This window comes from Panthera tigris, chromosome E3 (assembly GCF_018350195.1).
Source record: "Panthera tigris isolate Pti1 chromosome E3, P.tigris_Pti1_mat1.1, whole genome shotgun sequence".
NCBI classification, from domain to species: domain Eukaryota; kingdom Metazoa; phylum Chordata; class Mammalia; order Carnivora; family Felidae; genus Panthera; species Panthera tigris.
Genome location: NC_056675.1, coordinates 23774485 through 23792364, shown reverse-complemented (window position 1 = coordinate 23792364; position 17880 = coordinate 23774485). Strand labels below are relative to the sequence as shown.

At 45.6% G+C, this 17880-nt stretch overlaps 1 protein-coding gene across 7 annotated transcripts in view; it reads left to right on the top strand.

Annotated features, from left to right (window-relative positions):
- OTOA (otoancorin) overlaps positions 1–17880 on the top strand; it is a 74057-nt gene that overhangs the window by 40273 nt on the left and 15904 nt on the right. For all 7 annotated transcript variants that reach the window (XR_006212643.1, XM_042972219.1, XM_042972225.1 and 4 more), the window contains 7 exons: positions 102–219; positions 3331–3404; positions 5965–6100; positions 7297–7487; positions 9629–9722; positions 12459–12588; positions 15765–15952. Coding sequence is in view for 6 of the 7 variants with exons in the window: in XM_042972219.1 (XP_042828153.1) it covers positions 102–219; positions 3331–3404; positions 5965–6100; positions 7297–7487; positions 9629–9722; positions 12459–12588; positions 15765–15952 (931 nt within the window). In the remaining variant the exon portion in view is untranslated. The remainder of the gene's footprint in view (positions 1–101; positions 220–3330; positions 3405–5964; positions 6101–7296; positions 7488–9628; positions 9723–12458; positions 12589–15764; positions 15953–17880) is intronic.

The window sequence follows — 17880 nt, the reverse complement described above, 5'->3', positions numbered from 1 at the left end:
GACCTGAGCCAAAATCAAGAGTCACATTCTTAACTGACTGAGCCACTCAGGCACCCCAGCCCCACGCCCTCTTTTCCCGGGTCCCTTGTTTTGTTTTCCAGCACAGGGCAGCTGGTCAAAGGCGTGACGTGCTCGCACATTGATGCCATGAATGCGGACTCCTTTCTGGCCCATTTCCACTATTTTGAGAACAACCTCTCCCTGCTCTCACCGTATCAGGTACCATCGTAGCACATTCATGCCTCTCGTTCTCTCTCCTTGCCCCAGTCGTGGGCCTTGATGGACTGTGGTGGCTTAAGATATTTGTGCCAAGATATATATTCCCATGCAGGTGATGACGTGGGGCCAAATACTGAGCCAGGTTTTTCTCCAGTTTCTCTTTTAAAAGCTCCAGATAACCCATCTCTACAGCCAGAGCTTCAACAGATGGGTTATTCCATACTCAGATCTGAACCTGAAAATCCAGTGATAGGGTATACCATTTCTCATATTCCTAATTATGTCCTCCTGAGACTGAAGGTCGTTCCCTCCTTCCCAGCCTTTCCAGGGGTAACCTGGAATAGGAACAATACTCCAAGGAGAGTACTTTCCTTCTTCATTTAATACTTCATTTTCCAAATGGCTAGGGAGGCTCGTTAACTCTTTGGGGAGACCAGAGGCAGACACTGACTTTTTAGTGGATCTAAGCAAGTAAAGATAGGCCATGGGAACAGCATTTGGACTTGGAAATGTAAACCATCGGTGATACAGGGTCCAGAGAGGGTGAGCGGGCAGATGTACAAGGCATCTTCCCAACTCAGGCCCGAGTGTTGCAGATCTGAATGAAAAGTTTCCAGCCAACGAATTCTCTTCCCGAGAGCCAGGAAGTAAGAGTAAAGCTTGGTGTATAATCCTTTGAGGTCATTGGAGGACTATGCAAAAATTTCACAAAGCTCTGCCATTCCATTGGATTGTCCATTGTGTCAGTGGTTCCCAAATGTGAGCATCAGCATTACCTGGAAGGCTGGAGTTGTTTGATGGGTATAAAGTTTCAGTGTTGCTAGATGAATAAGTTCTAGAAATCTGCTGTGCAGCGCTGTGCCTGTAATTAACAATATGATATTGTGCACTTCAGAATTTGTTAAGAGGGTAGCTCTCACATTAAGTGCTCTTACCACAAAAACAGAAACAAAGAGACACAAGGAAACTGGGAGGTGTTGGATGTGTCTGTTACCTTGATTGTCATAATGGCATCATGGTGTTTGCATGTGTCCAAACTCATCACAGTGTACCTGTTAAATACGTGCAGGTCTTTGCATATTAGTATTCCTCAGTAAAGCTGTTAAAAACACACAGAATAAAAAAAGAAAAGCCAACGCAGATTACAGAGCCTCACTGGCAGTTTCCCTTCCCTTACAGTAAGCCTGGGGTGAAGCCTCCTAATTGACATTTCCAGAAGTTCCCTGGTGAGAACTATTGACCCAGGCAGGGAGGAAAGCAAATTATTTCTGGAACCTGGACCCCGGCATGGTTGTGTCCTTTATACTCATCACACCGATCCAATGGATGGAGGTCAGACCCACTTTGAGGAAGACCTACACGTTCAAAGAGGAAGAATTGTCCCGACAAAGCTCCTGACCTAGAATCCTCCCATTCCCAGGACGTTCAAATACCAGTTACTTAGAAAATTTGCCTTTATTGTTTACATTTTTGCTGAAAATACATAATTATCGTAAAAAAAAAAGACAATATAGAGAGAGCAAATTTTCCCCCCATTTCCCCTGGAGCAGTGATTCTCAGAGCACCGTTTGGCCAAGTCTGGAGACACTTCGGGTTGTTACTCCTGGGGGAGATGCCACCGGCATCCATTGAGTAGAGGCCAGGGATGCTGCTTCCTAACTACAATGCAGCCCCACACACAAGGACTCTCCAACCCAAAATGGCAAAGGATCTAAGCCTGAGAGTCCCTGCTCTTAAGGTAACCACAAGGAAAAGTTTGTTATCAACTTTGAGAGGTTTTTTTTTTTTTTGGTGTGTATAAAACATATGTACGTGTAATTAAAAAAAACGAACCACAAATGAGTTCATACTATATACACTGTTCTGTTTCGCTCTGTAACACGGGTGTATGTATATAAAATAGGACCTGGCCATCATTCCGGTGTTCACAGATACAAGTCTACCTTATTGAAACAAAATAGTTGCACAGCATTCGGTTATGTGGATATACCACAGTTTATGTCACCAATCCCAAACCCAGAGACAGTCAAGTTGTATCTCCGTTAAAAGGTAAACAGAGGAGTATTAAAAATTTTAAGAGTTAACTTGAGCAAAAAATCGATTAGAATCAGGCAGCACCAAACAGGAAGTGGTTTGGAGCGCTCTGGAAAGACTTATAGAGAGAAAGGTGCAGACGCAGAGAAAGGAAATTATTTGACTGGCTGTCGCTTAAAGCCCAGTTGGCTCTTTGTGATGGTTGTCGTCAGTGCTTTGATTTCATAACCTCGAGGCATTTACAGGCTTAGATTTTGGTGTGCTCACTGAGGGCACCGTGTCATTAGGGCCACATTAGTCTAATGGCCTCCTTCTTTTTATTTTTTTTATTTTTTAATTTTTTTTATTTTTAACGTTTTTTATTTATTTTTGGGACAGAGAGAGACAGAGCATGAACGGGGGAGGGGCAGAGAGAGAGGGAGACACAGAATCGGAAACAGGCTCCAGGCTCCGAGCCATCAGCCCAGAGCCTGACGCGGGGCTCGAACTCACAGACCGCGAGATTGTGACCTGGCTGAAGTCGGACGCTTAACCGACTGCGCCACCCAGGCGCCCCTACCTCCTTCTTTTTCAAAAAAAATTTTTTTTTAATGTTTATTTATTCTTGAGAGAGACAGAGACAGAATGCGAGTGGGTTAGGGGCAGAGAGAGAGGGAGACACAGAAACCGAAATAGGCTCCAGGCTCTGAGCTGTCAGCACAGAGCCCAACGCAGGGCTCGAACATGCAAGCCACGAGATCTTGACCTGACCGAAGTCGGCCGCTCAACCGACTGAGCCACCCAGGTGCCCCTAATGGCCTCCTTCTTTAATTAATCTAATATCTTACTTCCTTGCAGTTATAAGCAAAACAGGGGAGCATTCTCAGACTTAAATTTTTGTATTCCCTTTGTGATTACCTCAGTTTTCTCATCCATAAACTGGGCACAGTAGCAGTACCTACATCGTAGGGTGTTTTATTAAATAGAAAGTAAGTGTATACAGAGCACTTAGCACAGTGCCTGGCCCACAGAAAGCACAGTCTGTGTTTGCTCTTATTACTACAGGACTAAATTCCTAGAACTGCTTTAATCTTTCAGGTTAATTGTTTGGCGTGGAAGTACTGGGAGGTCTCCAGATCCTCTCTGCCGCCCTTCCTCTTGGCTGCCCTCCCGTAAGTGAACATTGGCTCCCCTCTCTGGCCCAAGAGTGAGATTGGTGGGAGCCATCCAAGTCATCTACCCCCGGGTTTTTGTGAGGAACCAGAGACAGAGTGGAGAGTGTCTTCCACGGTTAAGCCCTTGCAAATCAGGATTTAAATTCTGAGTCCCACGTAAACGTTTCAGACAGACACTCTTACTTTTTTTCGGTTATTTAAAAACCAAAGCCAAAGCAACCCAAGCCTGAGTGAATGTCCTTGACACAGGTCCCATCTGGGCTGGCCTCTCAGCTGTGCCAGGCTCCAAAGTGATCAGGGCTGATGTAAGTCATGGGGATTTCTCCTGGTATGTGTGGGCATTCAGACGTGGGAGGGCGCAGCCCTGCTTTTCATAGTCTGGACGCTCTTTCCTCTTCTCTTTATTTCCCTCTTCCTTCTCTTGCTGTTAATTGCCCTCATTTCTTCAAAAAATATTTACTGAGTGCTTACTGTGTCCTCAAAGATAATTTATTTTCCCCCGTACAAGAGCTTACAATCTTGGGGAGGGGGAATAGACAAGCATGAAGTCAATTATAATGTCAAGTTGCTCTTTGGTTGAAAGTGATAAAGCCTTAGCTCAAACTGGCTTAGACAGTAAAAGGCAGTTTTGGTTCCAGGTAACTGGAAAGTCCAGGGATAGACGTCAGGCATGGCTGGATCCAGGGTCTCAGTGGTCATCTATCTGTCTTTTAACCCAGCTTTCCTCTGTAGGCTTCTCTGTTAGACGACTTCTTTCTCTGTGGTTGTGTCTGGCCGATTCAAGGTTATATCTTCCTGGTTAAAAGACTTTTTCCCCTCATCCTTCTCAATAAGTTTTGAGTCTGACTGAGATTAGGGGAGATGGGTAACTTTGACTGGCTTAGTTTGGTATCACATCCCCGGAGCCAAGAGTGAAGCGGGGTCCACTCCAAACCACAAGGTTTTCGAGTGAAGCGGGTGGTTCTCTAAGAGAGCCAGGTGCTGCCACCATGGGAAGGAGTGAAAGGCACAGGGCACGGAGGGGGACTTGTCTCCTTCCGACTGGAGAGTCGGAGGAGACTAAAGTAAAGCTCAGAGAAGGAGCTGGCGTTTTGGAGTTCGAGATGGACACTCCAGGCAGGGGCACGAGGGATGTTTGGTTCAGTGAACACTCTGGGGAATGCATGGTGTGTGTCTGCAGAGTAGCTGGGAGAGAGAAGGCCAGAGAGGTAAGGGACAGTCCAATCAGGGAGGGCCTCTGTGACACCTTGAGGTATTCCTCCTGTATTCCTGGCACGATCCTCAGGTTTATGTTTCAGAGAGATGGTTACCTCTGTCCATGCAGTGGATGGACAGGGGGCCTGGCTGGAAGGAGGGAGACAGTGAAAGCTTGTTTCTACAGCCTGGCCCTTGGCATGGCTGTTTCTTTCCACTCATCCACATCCCAGCTTAAATACCTCTGTCTTAGAACGGGCCCCCCAGCTGTCCCTACCATCATTCTCCACTGCAGAACCATTTTCATTTATCACTGGCTGAAATGGCCTGTTTTATTCACTGGTTTCTGTTGTCTTTACCCTACTAGGATGAAATCCTGAGAGCGAGCACCTGCCCCTCATGTCGTGTTCATGCCCAGTACAGTGCCTGGCAGGCAGCAGAGATTTGCTGAATGAATGAAGAGATAAATAAAACCCCAGTACTGTGAATGGAGAGGGGAGAACAGATTTGAGTAATACTAAGTTGGTAGCAATGACAGATTTGGGGTTAAAGGGAAAAAGACATCTGGGATGGCATAGAGGAAGAAGAACCTGTAGAATTTGGTTTTGGAACAGTCTAGTGGTCATGATGAGTAGGCCGTATGGGTCTAGAGCAGTCTTTCTCAACCTTTGTTTCATTATTGCCTCCCTAAAGGGAACAATTTAATTTCTCTGGAATGAGAGAATTTATCAGGAATAAGATTTTGTTGAATAGAGTTGAGCTTTAGTGGCTCACAAATCATTGTAATAGCTAAGATTTTTTTTTCACTCCCTCTCTCTACCTGAACCGGTTTTTCCCCCTTGGGGGCCATATTGCCTCTGTTAAGAATACATGGTCAAGAGTTTGGGGGATTCTACCCCGGAGATGCCAGAACTGGGTGTCATTTCTCTTACTTTCTCTGCTCTCTCCTTGTCTTTCTTACTTTCTATTTTATTCTCTCTTCTTTGTCTCTTCTACTTTTTCTCTTTCTTTCCCTTCATCTCCCCTCAGCCAGTCCATCAGTCAACATATGTTTATGGAGACCCCATTCCCTGATCATTGCTACTGGGGCATAGAAGAGAAGCATGATGGAAGTTTGCTTCCTGCCTATAAAAGAGGAGCATGATGGGAGTTTGCTTCCCGCTCATAGGAGAGGGGCATGGTGGGAAGAGGAGCATGATGGGTGGGAGGCTTGCTACCTGCCAAGAGGAGCCACATCACTGGGGAGAACAAACGTTTAAAGAATGGTCCTGGGATAAGCTCTTGGGCATGTGAAGGCTGATTTCAGGGGCAAATGCAGAACAGCCACTGTTCCCTCCTCTCTCATTCTTCTGTCTCTTTCCAGGGCTCACTACCTGGCTTCTGTCCCAGCTTCCCAGTGTGTGCCCTTTCTGATCAGCCTGGGGAAGAGTCGGTTGGACTCCTTGGTTTTAGATACCCACAAGAAGAATTCAGTCCTTAGGAAGGTACAGCAGTGCCTGGTAAGGAAACTCTTCCTGGTTGGCACTTTCCCTGGGGTTCCTTCCCCTCTGGGTATGTTGGCCATCCTGGGGAGCCCTCAGGGAATCTGGCTGGGATCTTGAGCTTGTGGTGATGGCCAGAAGTCTGACTTGTGGGTCTCAAAGCTGGTCCTGGAGCCCTGGGTGGGACAGTGTTGGCCATTGGTTTTGAGGACTGTCATCCTGGGACTTGAATGATGGGAGGCTGGTGTGGGGACTAGAAAGATCACAGTACACAGAGTCCGGGATCTAGACTGGCCTCTGGCAGTGATTGTTTGTGTGGCTTCCAGCAAGCCACTTCCTCTCTCTGAGCCTCAGTCTTCTCATCCCTAAGATGGGTGCAAGAGCACTTCCTGCACAAAGTTATTAAGGGCATGAAATAGGCAATATATTGTTCAGTGCCAAGGCCCAAAGGGCGGACTGTCTGAGTGTAAATCCCAGCCTTGCCACTGGCTGGCAGTTTGTCTTTAAAAAAGTGAATAATACAGGGGCACCTGGGTGTCTCAGTCGGTTAAGCATCCGACTTTGGCTCAGGTCATGATCTTGCCATTTGTGAGTTCGAGCCCCACGTCGGGTTCTGTGCTGACAGCTCAGAGCCTGGAGTCTGCTTTGGATTCTGTGTCTCCCTCTCTCTGCTCCTCCCCTGCTTGCACTTTGTCTCTCAAAAATGAATAAATGTTAAAAAAAATTTTAAAAAGTGGGTGATATTAGTACTTATCCCTTACAGTTACTTTGAAGATGGAGATTAAGACCTGGCATGTGTTAAGCACTCAAATGTTACCTACTTTGGTCATTTGGGGAAAGAGCCTTAGAGGCTTTCTAGTCCCATCCACAGTTTGAGGTGCTGTTTTTATTATTGTTGTAGTATCAGAATGGTTGTTGAACTCTGGGGTAACCTCCTGGCAGTGGCACCAGTGACGACGTCAGCCCTCATTTATGGACTGTCCACTATGTGCCGAGTCTTCTGCCCTCATCGGCCCCTTGGTGGGGCCTTCTAGCTCCCGAGGCCTGCATCCCTGGGGTAAAATCCGACCCTGTGCTGTTATTACTAGTCCATGGTGGGGCGGGTGATTCAGATCCTGGAACCTTGACGAGGTTTGGGGTCGGGATGGGTTGTTGAGGGGTCACGGTCTTGAACCCTGCTGGATCTTCCCATCAGCTCCACTTGTCGGTTTCAGAACAACTCCATTGCCGACGAGTTCATGGTAGACATCGTGGGGGACCTGCTGTGCCACTTGCCGGCAGCTACCATCTACCACGGGGTCTCCCCCCGGGCCTGGGCCACGGCCCTGCACAGACTCCGAGACTGCCCGCACCTCAGCCCGGAGCAGAAGGCTGCAGTGAGGCTCAGGCTCCTGGAACAGCAGGGGTGAGGAGGGGCTGGGGCTTGCTTTGGGGTGGGGTGCAGGCTTTGGGGCACCGAGCCCTGGTGCTCCTGCCCTTAAAACAGAGAGAGTCTTGGGGTCCCTGGGTGGCTCAGTCGGTTAAGCCTCTGACTTCGGCTCAGGTCATGATCTCATGGCTTGTGGGTTCGAACCCCACGTCGGGCTCTGTGCTGACAGCTCAGAGCCTAGAGCCTGCTTCGGATTCTGTGTCTCCCTCTCTCTCTGCCCCTCCCCAGCTCACACTCTGTCTCTGTCTCTCTCTCTCTCTCTCTCTCTCTCTCAAAAATAAGTAAACATTAAAAAAATTTAAAAATACCCCGAAAAACCCAGAGAGAGTCTCTAGTTTAGGGCAAGGTTAGATGCTTATGTTTATTCTAGAAGGGTCTAGCTTACATTTATTCTAGAAATGTGACTTTTTTTTTGGCCTCAGATGCCCTGTAAAATGACAGTAACAGTGGCCGCTCATGTGGTTGTCACCAATACATCTTGGCTTATGTAAAGTTTTTGGAACGATGGCACTTTACAATTGCAGGGAGGTGGCATTATTGTTCTTGTGAAATAACAACGGCAGTAATAATAATGCAACGAATTGAACTACTGTCAGCTCAGTGGGGGAGCTCTCTGGGGGAACACAGAACTGTTGTCTCTCATGTAGAGTCTTCTGAAGTTAGGGCAGATATTTGAGTAGGGCCTAACCATCAGTCAGCGGTTAAGCAGCAAATGTTTGTGGAGTAATTACCACGTCCCAGGCACTGTCCTTTTTTTTTTTTTTTTTAATTTTTTTTTTCAATGTTTTTTATTTATTTTTGGGACAGAGAGAGACAAAGCATGAACAGGGGAGGGGCAGAGAGAGAGGGAGACACAGAATCGGAAACAGGCTCCAGGCTCCGAGCCGACAGCCCAGAGCCTGACGCGGGGCTCGAACTCACGGACCGCGAGATCGTGACCTGGCTGAAGTCGGACGCTTAACCGACTGCGCCACCGAGGCGCCCCCCAGGCACTGTCCTTTTATATACAGTTTAAGATCATGGACTCGGAAGGCCGATTCCTTGGGTTAAAATTTTGTTTGTATCATTTATTGTGTGTGTGACCTGGGAAAACCTACTTAATCTCTTTGCATTTTAATTTCCTTTCTTTTAACATTTTTTTTAAAGTTTATTTTTATTTATTTTGAGGGAGAGATAAAGAGCAAGCAGGGGAGGGGCAGAGAGAGAAGGAGACAGAATCCCAAGCAGGCTCTGTGCTGTCAGCTCAGAGCCTGATGCAGGGGCTCAAACTCACAAACCGTGAGATCATGACTTGAGCTGAAGTCAAGAGTCGGATGCTTAACCGACTGAGCCACCCAGGCACCCCATGCACTTTAATTTCTACACCTGTAGGACGGGGACAGTAGTGGAAGAAGAAGGGGAGGAAGGAAAGGTTGTGATATAAATGACAGAAACTCAACAATTCAATTCAGGCTAACAAAAGGGAATTTACTGAGTTCAGAAATAGAATGTAACTAAAAACTGCAGGGGTATACTTCACACATGACTGGATCTAGAGGCTCAAGCGATGTTGTCGGGAATATGCTCCTCCCATCCCTCAGCCCTGTGTTCCTTGGTGTGGCCTTTATTTTCTGCACTTGGTAACAAGAACCGCTTCCAATGTCCTCTTTACTGCTGGGGATACCAGAAGAAAGAGAGTCTAGTTCCAACAAAATCCCCAAGGGTGGCTCGGTGTCCTGCATGTGATATCCTGCATCACGTGCCTGTTTTCTTGGTCGGGGAAGTGGGACTTGTCCACGTATGAAATCTGTTCCTGCAAGAAAAGATTGCTGGGAGGGGCACCTGGGTGCCTCAGTTGGTTGAGTGTCTGACTTCAGCTCAGGTTATGATCTCACAGTTTGTGGGTTTGAGCCCCACGTCAGGCTCTGTGCTGACAGCTCAGAGCCTGGAGCCTGCTTCAGAGTCTGTGTCTCCCTCTGTCTCTGCCCCTCCCCCACTCGCGCTCTGTGTCTCTGTCTCAAAAATAATAGACATTAAAACACGTTTTTTAAAAATTAAAAAAAAAAAAAAGAAAAGGATGCTGCGAGCCAGGGACAACAGCATGGCTTTTCAGTTCACTGCTTATCATCTCTTCGTAGACTCCCCGGGAACTGGACAGCTGAGACTACGAAGGACTTGGGACCCTTTCTAGTACTTTTCTCAGGAGATGAATTAAGCTCTATTGCCACAAAGGTACTTCTGTGGGGTTTACTGCCCCTTTGCTTTCTGGAACCTATCCTCCCTGCTTCACAGGGCTCAGATGTTTCCAGCTCCACTCCAGGATGTCTGAGGTTTGGGGAAAGGGAGTGAGGCAACAGCGAATCCAACTCTGGGCTTTTCACATGGCCCTTCAGACAGATGTGCACAGACGGGAGCTGTTAGCTACCACTCTGCTATCCATGAGCTTCCCACATGCATGCCTATTCAAGGGCTTACACCTTCCAGTGCCATAGGCACATGCACACTTCTGTCCAGTGTGTATAATCACGTGCACAAACACATTTAATCCAGAACCAGAACCTCATGGGGCATTGCCTTTGGGCACACGCTTTGCTTGGAGCAACTCTCCAAAATTAGACGGTCTAGACTAAGAGTCATGCCAGATAAGCATAAATGCCTCATTTTTTGCTACATAATGAAGCCATACAATCTCACTGGCATACAGCAATAAGCATTAATTTCTTGCTGACTGGTCTGTGGGTCACCAGGACAATTCTGCTTCTGGGGCCCAGGCTCCCTGGGGCTCGTTCTTCTCACCACGAAGGTCTGAAACTCCAGAAAAGGGAGCACCAAAGTGCAGTTTTTCTAAAGCCTACACGGGGAAATGGCACACTGTCACTTTCCATTGGTCAAAGCAAGTCACATGACTGAGCCCAACCTCAAGGCAGGGATAGGAAGTAGTCTCCTTCATGCACAAGTGGAAGGTGGGGAGGGAGCGAATGTTTCCTGGACAAGACTCAGATGGACTGCAAGGCACGTCCATGTGCTCTCATCCCTGTACATGCACCTGCAAGATGTACATTGTCACCTGTGCTCAGAAGGACCTGAACGTGGTATATCACCCAGGTTCACACATATGCACAGCACACATTCCAGTGTCCATGCATGGTAAAATCATCTTCTGGTGTGTCCAAACATATAGTCATAAGCAGCAGATATATACATACATATATATATATGTATATATATATATAATATATATAATATATATACACACACACACACAGAGACATATACATATATATATATATGATATATGTGATATACTTACATATTATATACTTATTTTCTAAAGATCAACTTTTGAAATGGAAAAAGTTTTGTCTCCAGATGGTTACATCTCAAAAACACAGTGTAAGGTAGGGTGAAAAAAAGGCTAGTTGCAAAAGAATATGTATAGTAGGATACTAAGTAAATTAGCAGATACTAGTTAAATTTTGTTTTCACTGTGAAAATGCTTTAATGGTGGTTTTTTTCCCACCGTGGAAATAGTTACATTAATTTTAAGTGCATGCAAAACAGTTCTACATGTAAGACAAGTTTAGGAGTGCATGAGAATGGTTAGTGCTCAATTCAGGGTGATGGTTCGTTCCTTCTCTGGAAGGAAGGAGACCACAGAGTGAGGCAAGGACTCATCAATTATATTTGTGATGTTTAATTTTTAAGCTAGGTTGTGGGTACATGGGTGTTGTGTTGTATAATTCTCTCTACTTTTTTTTTAATGACTGAAATGTTTAATAAAACAAGTAGTACATGCTCCTGGTTAAGAAATTTCAACTGTACCAGAAGCTACAAGATGACAGGATGTCTCCCTCCCACTCCCTAGCCTGCCTCCCCAAAGACAATTGCTTTTCCTAGATTCTTCTGCATCCTTCCAGAAAAACCCTCCTTCTGCTTATATGTGTTCTTCCTTTAAAAAACGCAAAATGGAAAATACCATTCACTCTACTGTGCATTTTGCTTTTTAACAGTTAACCATGTCTCTTGTGAGTTGGCATGTGACCTTAGCTGCCCATGAGAATCACTGGAGAGATTCTAAAAGGACACATACATGGCCTCCACCCCAGGCCAATTGTCTTAGAATCTCTGGAGTGGGGCCTGAGTATATGTAGATTTCCCAGGTGATTGTCACCTACAGCCAAGATGGAACTACTGGCTTAGAATGTGACTCAAATTCTGAAGGTTAGAACAGAAAGAGGAACTCTCGAAACCTGAGGTGCATTCTCTTTGGACCGAGTGGGACACAGTGATGCACAGCTGTGTGAGTGAGTTTGACGAATGCTCTGGGCTCATGAGCCCACGTCTACCAGTGAGATCCTGAGTCTTGACAAATTACATTGGTTCTAGATTAGAAATGTCACCTTCTCCAGGGTACCTCTGGAAGCCGCTTCATTGCTGGTTTCCACCCAGAATCAGACATAACCCTCTTTTCCTCTTTTTTGATGATAAATAGAAAGTTTAGTAAAAATTTAAAAACAGTACCAGATCAAAATGGAGTAGGCTCACCTACATTTTTAACAGGAATTATCAGGTTGCTCCAGTAATGATGCACCATTTAACAGTCCCATAGAAAAATAAATGTGTGTATTTACTGCATTTGTTCAGCATTAAGTAATAGCACTTTACCTTTTTTTTTTTTTTTTTTTTTAGGTAATATCACTTTATTTTATTTTTGGCAGTCTGATAGGTAAAAAACAATATATACTCGTGTTATTGAACATTTATTGGATGCTATTGAGGTTAAGTATTATTTTATATGATTCTTCGTAGAGAACAGATTAGTTGAGCTAGGAGATAAATTTATATAAGAAGCTGCTATAAAAGAAAAACAACCCCGGAGGGAGTAAGTAGTATCACAGTTTAAGTCTGTGTTTAATGTGCTTTAATTATTATTCATTCCTCCTCCTTCCTCTTCTTCCCCCCACACAGTTTCCTGATATCCTTCAACAAACAGCTTCCAAGATGGCCGGGACTTTGCTCCCCAAAGAATTCCTCTGGGCTGTCTTTGAATCTGTCCGGAACAGCAGTGAGAGGAGCCTCAGCTCTGACCCCAGCCCTGGTGAGTGTTTCTGGGGTGTCTGAGCTGGAGCTATGGCAGCGATGTTTGGGCTGAGTCCCTGGCATGAAGAGGCCTCCTCGTCCAGGGGGCTGGTTGAAACGTTTGCAAGGCAGTGGCATGACAAAAAGCCATAGACCAAAGAACTACACCTTTGGAAAAGTGATTTGGAATCATGTCTTCCACTCCTTCCCCAGGCCAGTGGGTTAAATGGTGAACGCATGCAACACCCATTTCAAAAAGATTGACCTAAAGGGTTTAAATGGCTGAGTGACTGGGCATTGCAGTGCTGGGGCCAGGCTGGCCGGTGTGAACCTTGGATCTGCTGCTTACTGGCTGTGTGCCTTTGGGTAAGCCCTTTAACCTCTCTGTGCCTCAGTGTTCATCGTCTGTAAGATGGGGACAATGAAGGTCTCTACCTCATTAGGTTATTATGAGAGGTAATGGATTTGAACCTGTAAACGTGTTCACAACATTGCCTGGCATGTAGGAAGTGCTCAGTAAGTGTGAGATACTTTTATGACTTTTGTGCACCCACGAAGCACAGACTTGTGCCAGGCAGGAGGAGGCAAGGTTAATCAGACCCAATCATAATTGTAATAATAATCATTGGCAGCCAGTGCTCGCTTGCTTTCCTGCAACAAATAATTACTGAGCGCCGGCTCTGTGAACACAACAGACAAAAATCCCTGTCCTGGCAGAGCTTACTTTCAAGGGACCTGGGGGGGAGGGCAGGTGCCAGACAGTATAAATCACACACACAGTAAGTAAAAGACGTAGTAGATGGTGTGATGATGACTGCCAAGAAGGAAGATAAAGCAAGGGAAGGAAGGGCGTCGGGGGGTGTGGGGTGGGGGATTATAATTTGAACAAAGATTTCAGATTCTGTGTCTCCCTCTCTCTCTGCCCCTCCCCTGTTCATGCTCTGTCTCTCTCTGTCTCAAAAATAAATAAACGTTAAAAAAAATTAAAAAAAAAGTAATAATTTGAAAAAAGAACGGTGGATGCGGGTTTCACTGAGAAGGTGACATTTCAGTAGATTCAGGGAGTGTGGGCGTGGACCGTGTGGACATGTAGTGTTGGACTCCTACGGGCAAATAGAAGTGTGACAGGAACGAGAAGGGATGGAAAATGAGAGGCCAGTGTGGCTGGAGCACACGAGAGGCAAGGCCACGTAGGGCCGTATAAAGAAAGTCCTAAGGACTTTGTCTTTGTCCTTGGGTTGGGGTGTCATGGGGGAATTGAGCAAAGAAGTGTCACAATCTGACGTAGGTTTACCTCGGGTGGTCCTCTCTCCGTGCCCTATCTCATCTCACCTCTGTACTATGATGTGGGTGCTGTGCTTGCTCCCATTTTCTTGACATGGGAAACTGAGGTTTAGAGGGGATTAAGAGACTTGGCCAAAGTCACTGAGTGAGTAATGGCAGCTCTTGGGTTCGTACCCAGAGCCGGTGGTGAGCTCCATTAGCTCCTCCTGCCCTCACGACCTAGCAGTGCCCTTGTCAGATGGCAATGCTCCTACTCTGTGCATGTGGGTGTGCGGAGGTAAGACATGTCACATGCTGGGGAGGAGCCTCTGTCACCAGCACACCATTGGGATTTTCTTTAGTGGTTCTGGGTATTAATTACTGCCTCGCTTATAGTAATTAATGGATTAGCAGACTTACAACTTGGTTTCATTTTAGTTAATTTATATGTATGTGTTGATTCATTCAACAAATATTTGCCAAACACCTACTATGTGCCGGGCCTGGAATACAGCAGTGATAATACCAAGTTCCTGCTGCACTATTTAACCATTCTGTTCCTCTCTAATTCTGTATCACTGGATCCTGTTTTCCTGGGAAAGTGGGGTGGAGTGGGGGAGTCTAGGAAGGAGGTGTCTTTTGTGATAAAGATGCTTGAGGACCACACGTGGTGCCCTTGATCTGGTCTGATTTCCCCTCCTGACCAGAGTCCAGTGAGTTGCCATTGGTAAGGGAATGGCCAGAGAGCTTGGGAATGCCCTGGCCCAGGTGGTGCTGGTGAGTCTGCGAGCCTCAGGGATAGACAGCTGGTAAGACAGGAAAGCCAGGATTGCTCTCAAGATAAGGAGCCCTGGTGGCTCTGGGTGGCTCAGTCGGCTGGGTGTCCCACTCGGTTGGGTGTCCCACTCTGGATTTCAGCTCGGGTCACGGTCTCACAGTTCATGGCTTTGAGCCCCTCATTGGACTTGCTGCTGGTAGTGTGGAGCCTGCTTCAGATTCTCTCTCTCTTGCTCCGTCCCTCTCCACCTCACTGTGTTTCTCAAAGTAAATGAATAAACTTAAAAAAAAAAAAGAGAGAGAGAGAGAGAGATGGTATCCTTAAAAAAAAAAAAAAAAAAAAAAAAGACAAGGAGCGTTCGGTTTTCTCCCAGGTTGGGCATATCTGGGAGAAACATTTCGTTTGCGTGTTGATGATGTGAGCTCATTTGACCAGGTGAGGTTCAACTTATTCCGAGACTGAAATGGACGGGTTTCTCCTGTTGCGAAGAAAACACAACAGGTCCATTTCTCCTCTCCCTGAGGCAGTGGGAAGGCCATAGCCTCCACGATGATTTTCATGGACGACACATCATTCATCCTCCCTTCCCACACCAAGAACTGAATGCTCCTTCCTCGTAATTCTGGGAGCTTTAACTCTGGGTTGCAAACTCAAATGTATGCAGGGGGGCTGCGGGTACATAGCTAATAAAGATAGCTAACACGTATTGAGCACTTACTGTATACCTGGCATTGTTCTAAGTGCCTCAGATGTAATAATACATTTAGCCTTCACAGAAGTTCCATGAGGTAATTTTATCCTCATTTTATTGACGAGGGAACTGAGGCAGACTGGGGTTATATAGTTTTGGATTTGAATCTGAAGCCAGAACTGCTCACCACCGGCTCCTACTGTCCTCCAGGCAATTTGGAGCCCCAATGAAACGTTGCAGAGCTCCTACGGTGTGCATGTGGTGTGCAAAAAGTTGGCATTTCCGCAATTTCATTACCAGGTAATTAGCAAGAAGTGCCAGAAGTGGGATTCAGGCTGCTCCATGCGTCGACGCTAAGCTGCCTCTCGTGCATAAATCCAACTGGAGAAGGTTACTCGTTTCAATAAAGAAACAGACTAACGTGCCTGAAGCCCTCTTTCTTCTGTTCCTCCCCATTCTTCAGGTTGCCATGGAGTCGTGGCTCCTTCCTCCGGTGACATCTTCACGCTGGCTGAAGCCAATGCCTGCTGGGCCCCCGAGGACCTGCTCTGCATGGAGGAGCACACGTTCATCAGGAACGTGGAACTTCTGGGGGCTGTCGGGGGTTTCGAGCAACCTCAGCTGATGACCCTGAAGGAGAAGGCAGTGCAGGTAAAGCCCGCGTCAGGGCGGGAGCTTTCAACAGAGAGAAAACCCCAGAAGGACGGTCCCGGCATTTCTGTGGGCAGAGCCCACCCCAGGGGGTTTTCACTTGGTGGTACCGTGTTGCAGTTTCTCCGGATGAACCCAGTGCCGTAGGCGTGCTCTTCGCATCTGACAAATTTCTAGTTCCTCTCCCTTAGGGCTGTGGCAGAGAACAGACGTGTGTCTTGGCATCTAATGGATGTTCAGGAAAAAGTTCTGTGGATGTTCTGGTGCCTCTGACTGAGACGGTTTCCAGGAACTGTGCCTTTTCTTTCTCCACATGGAGGACCTCAGTTGCTGCTTACAGCAGGTTTTCTCAGAGGCTGTTGCGATTTTGTCGGAAAACATAGCAGAAAAAAGTGAAAAGAAGACTAGAAGTCATTTTTCATCTTTATAAAAGGGTCCCTTTGGGGCGCCTGGGTGGCGCAGTCGGTTAAGCGTCCGACTTCAGCCAGGTCACGATCTCGCGGTCCGTGAGTTCGAGCCCCGCGTCGGGCTCTGGACTGATGGCTCAGAGCCTGGAGCCTGTTTCCGATTCTGTGTCTCCCTCTCTCTCTCTGCCCCTCCCCCGTTCATGCTCTGTCTCTCTCTGTCCCAAAAATAAATAAAAAACGTTGAAAAAAAAAATTATATAAAAGGGTCCCTTTGAGTGGCTCATTTCAGCCATTAGGATAGTTGTGGAATAGCTAGTTACCCTTGTGGGGTTAAGGCATTAAATTTCTTAAAATTATATTTATAACTCTTTTTTATATAGATGACCCAAGTTTATTGTAGAAAGGTGGGAAAATAATAAAAAAGAAAATCGGTCATAATCTTCTACCTAGAGATAAGCACTGTTAACATTTTGGTATATTCCCCTGAAGCTCCCCAGACTTCTGTATATGTGTATAAAATATATTTATATATTTCATGCGTGTATTTCATGTATACTTACACATATATGTTTCAAAAAATAGTATCATGCTCACCCACTATTCAATAACTTGCTGTCCACACCCAACAGTATAAACGCATATTTTTCTTTATCAGAAATATAAATTTATATCAGCATTTTAAATAGCTATATAATATTTCATTTTATGGCTGGTCCTTTTTTTTCCTGGTCCTTATTTATTTAGCAAATTGGTAGACTTTTAGGTTGCTTATATTTTTTTAATGCCTCAAAGTACGTATTTGTACATATTTCTTTGGATACTTGTCTCATTATTTACTTAGGATAAATTCCTAAGGTGGAATTTTGGGGTCAAAGAGTGTAAATGTTTGAAAAGCTATTGATACATATGACCAAATTCCTCTCCAAAGAGTACGTACCAATTATATTCTCAGCATCCACAAATGAGGGTATCCTTTATCCCATATCTCTTCAACACCATAAATGATCATTCTGTTTATTCCTTGTCAATATGATCAGCTAACATGGTATTCTTTGATTGTTGTTAATGTACAATTTAAAAAGTTATGACTAAGACTGAACTTTTTTCCATGTTTCTTCTTTTGTGAATTTCGTATTCATGTCTTTTTTTTTTCGAAAATCAGTAAAACTTTGCTTCTGTTCTTTCACCATTAACAGAAAACTAGGGAAAGCAAAAATGTTTGTGTTTACAAGATAAATGGCCTCTTTACCCAGAAAACATCAAACCCTCAAATTACAACAGGGAAGATAAGAGCACCCTCCCCCACTTCCCCTGAGCTGTCTTTGTCATCTTAGACAAAGCCTTAGTCCACTGGCCAGGGACCCTAGATGTGGCCAATTCAAGACGAGGGCCAAGAAATCAGACCAGTCCTTTCCTGTGATACAAAGTTGTTCTGTTCATGTCTTTTGCATATATATATTTAAGTAAAAACAAGTGTAGTCATACATTTCTTGTTGATTTTTAAGAGAATTTTATATATTA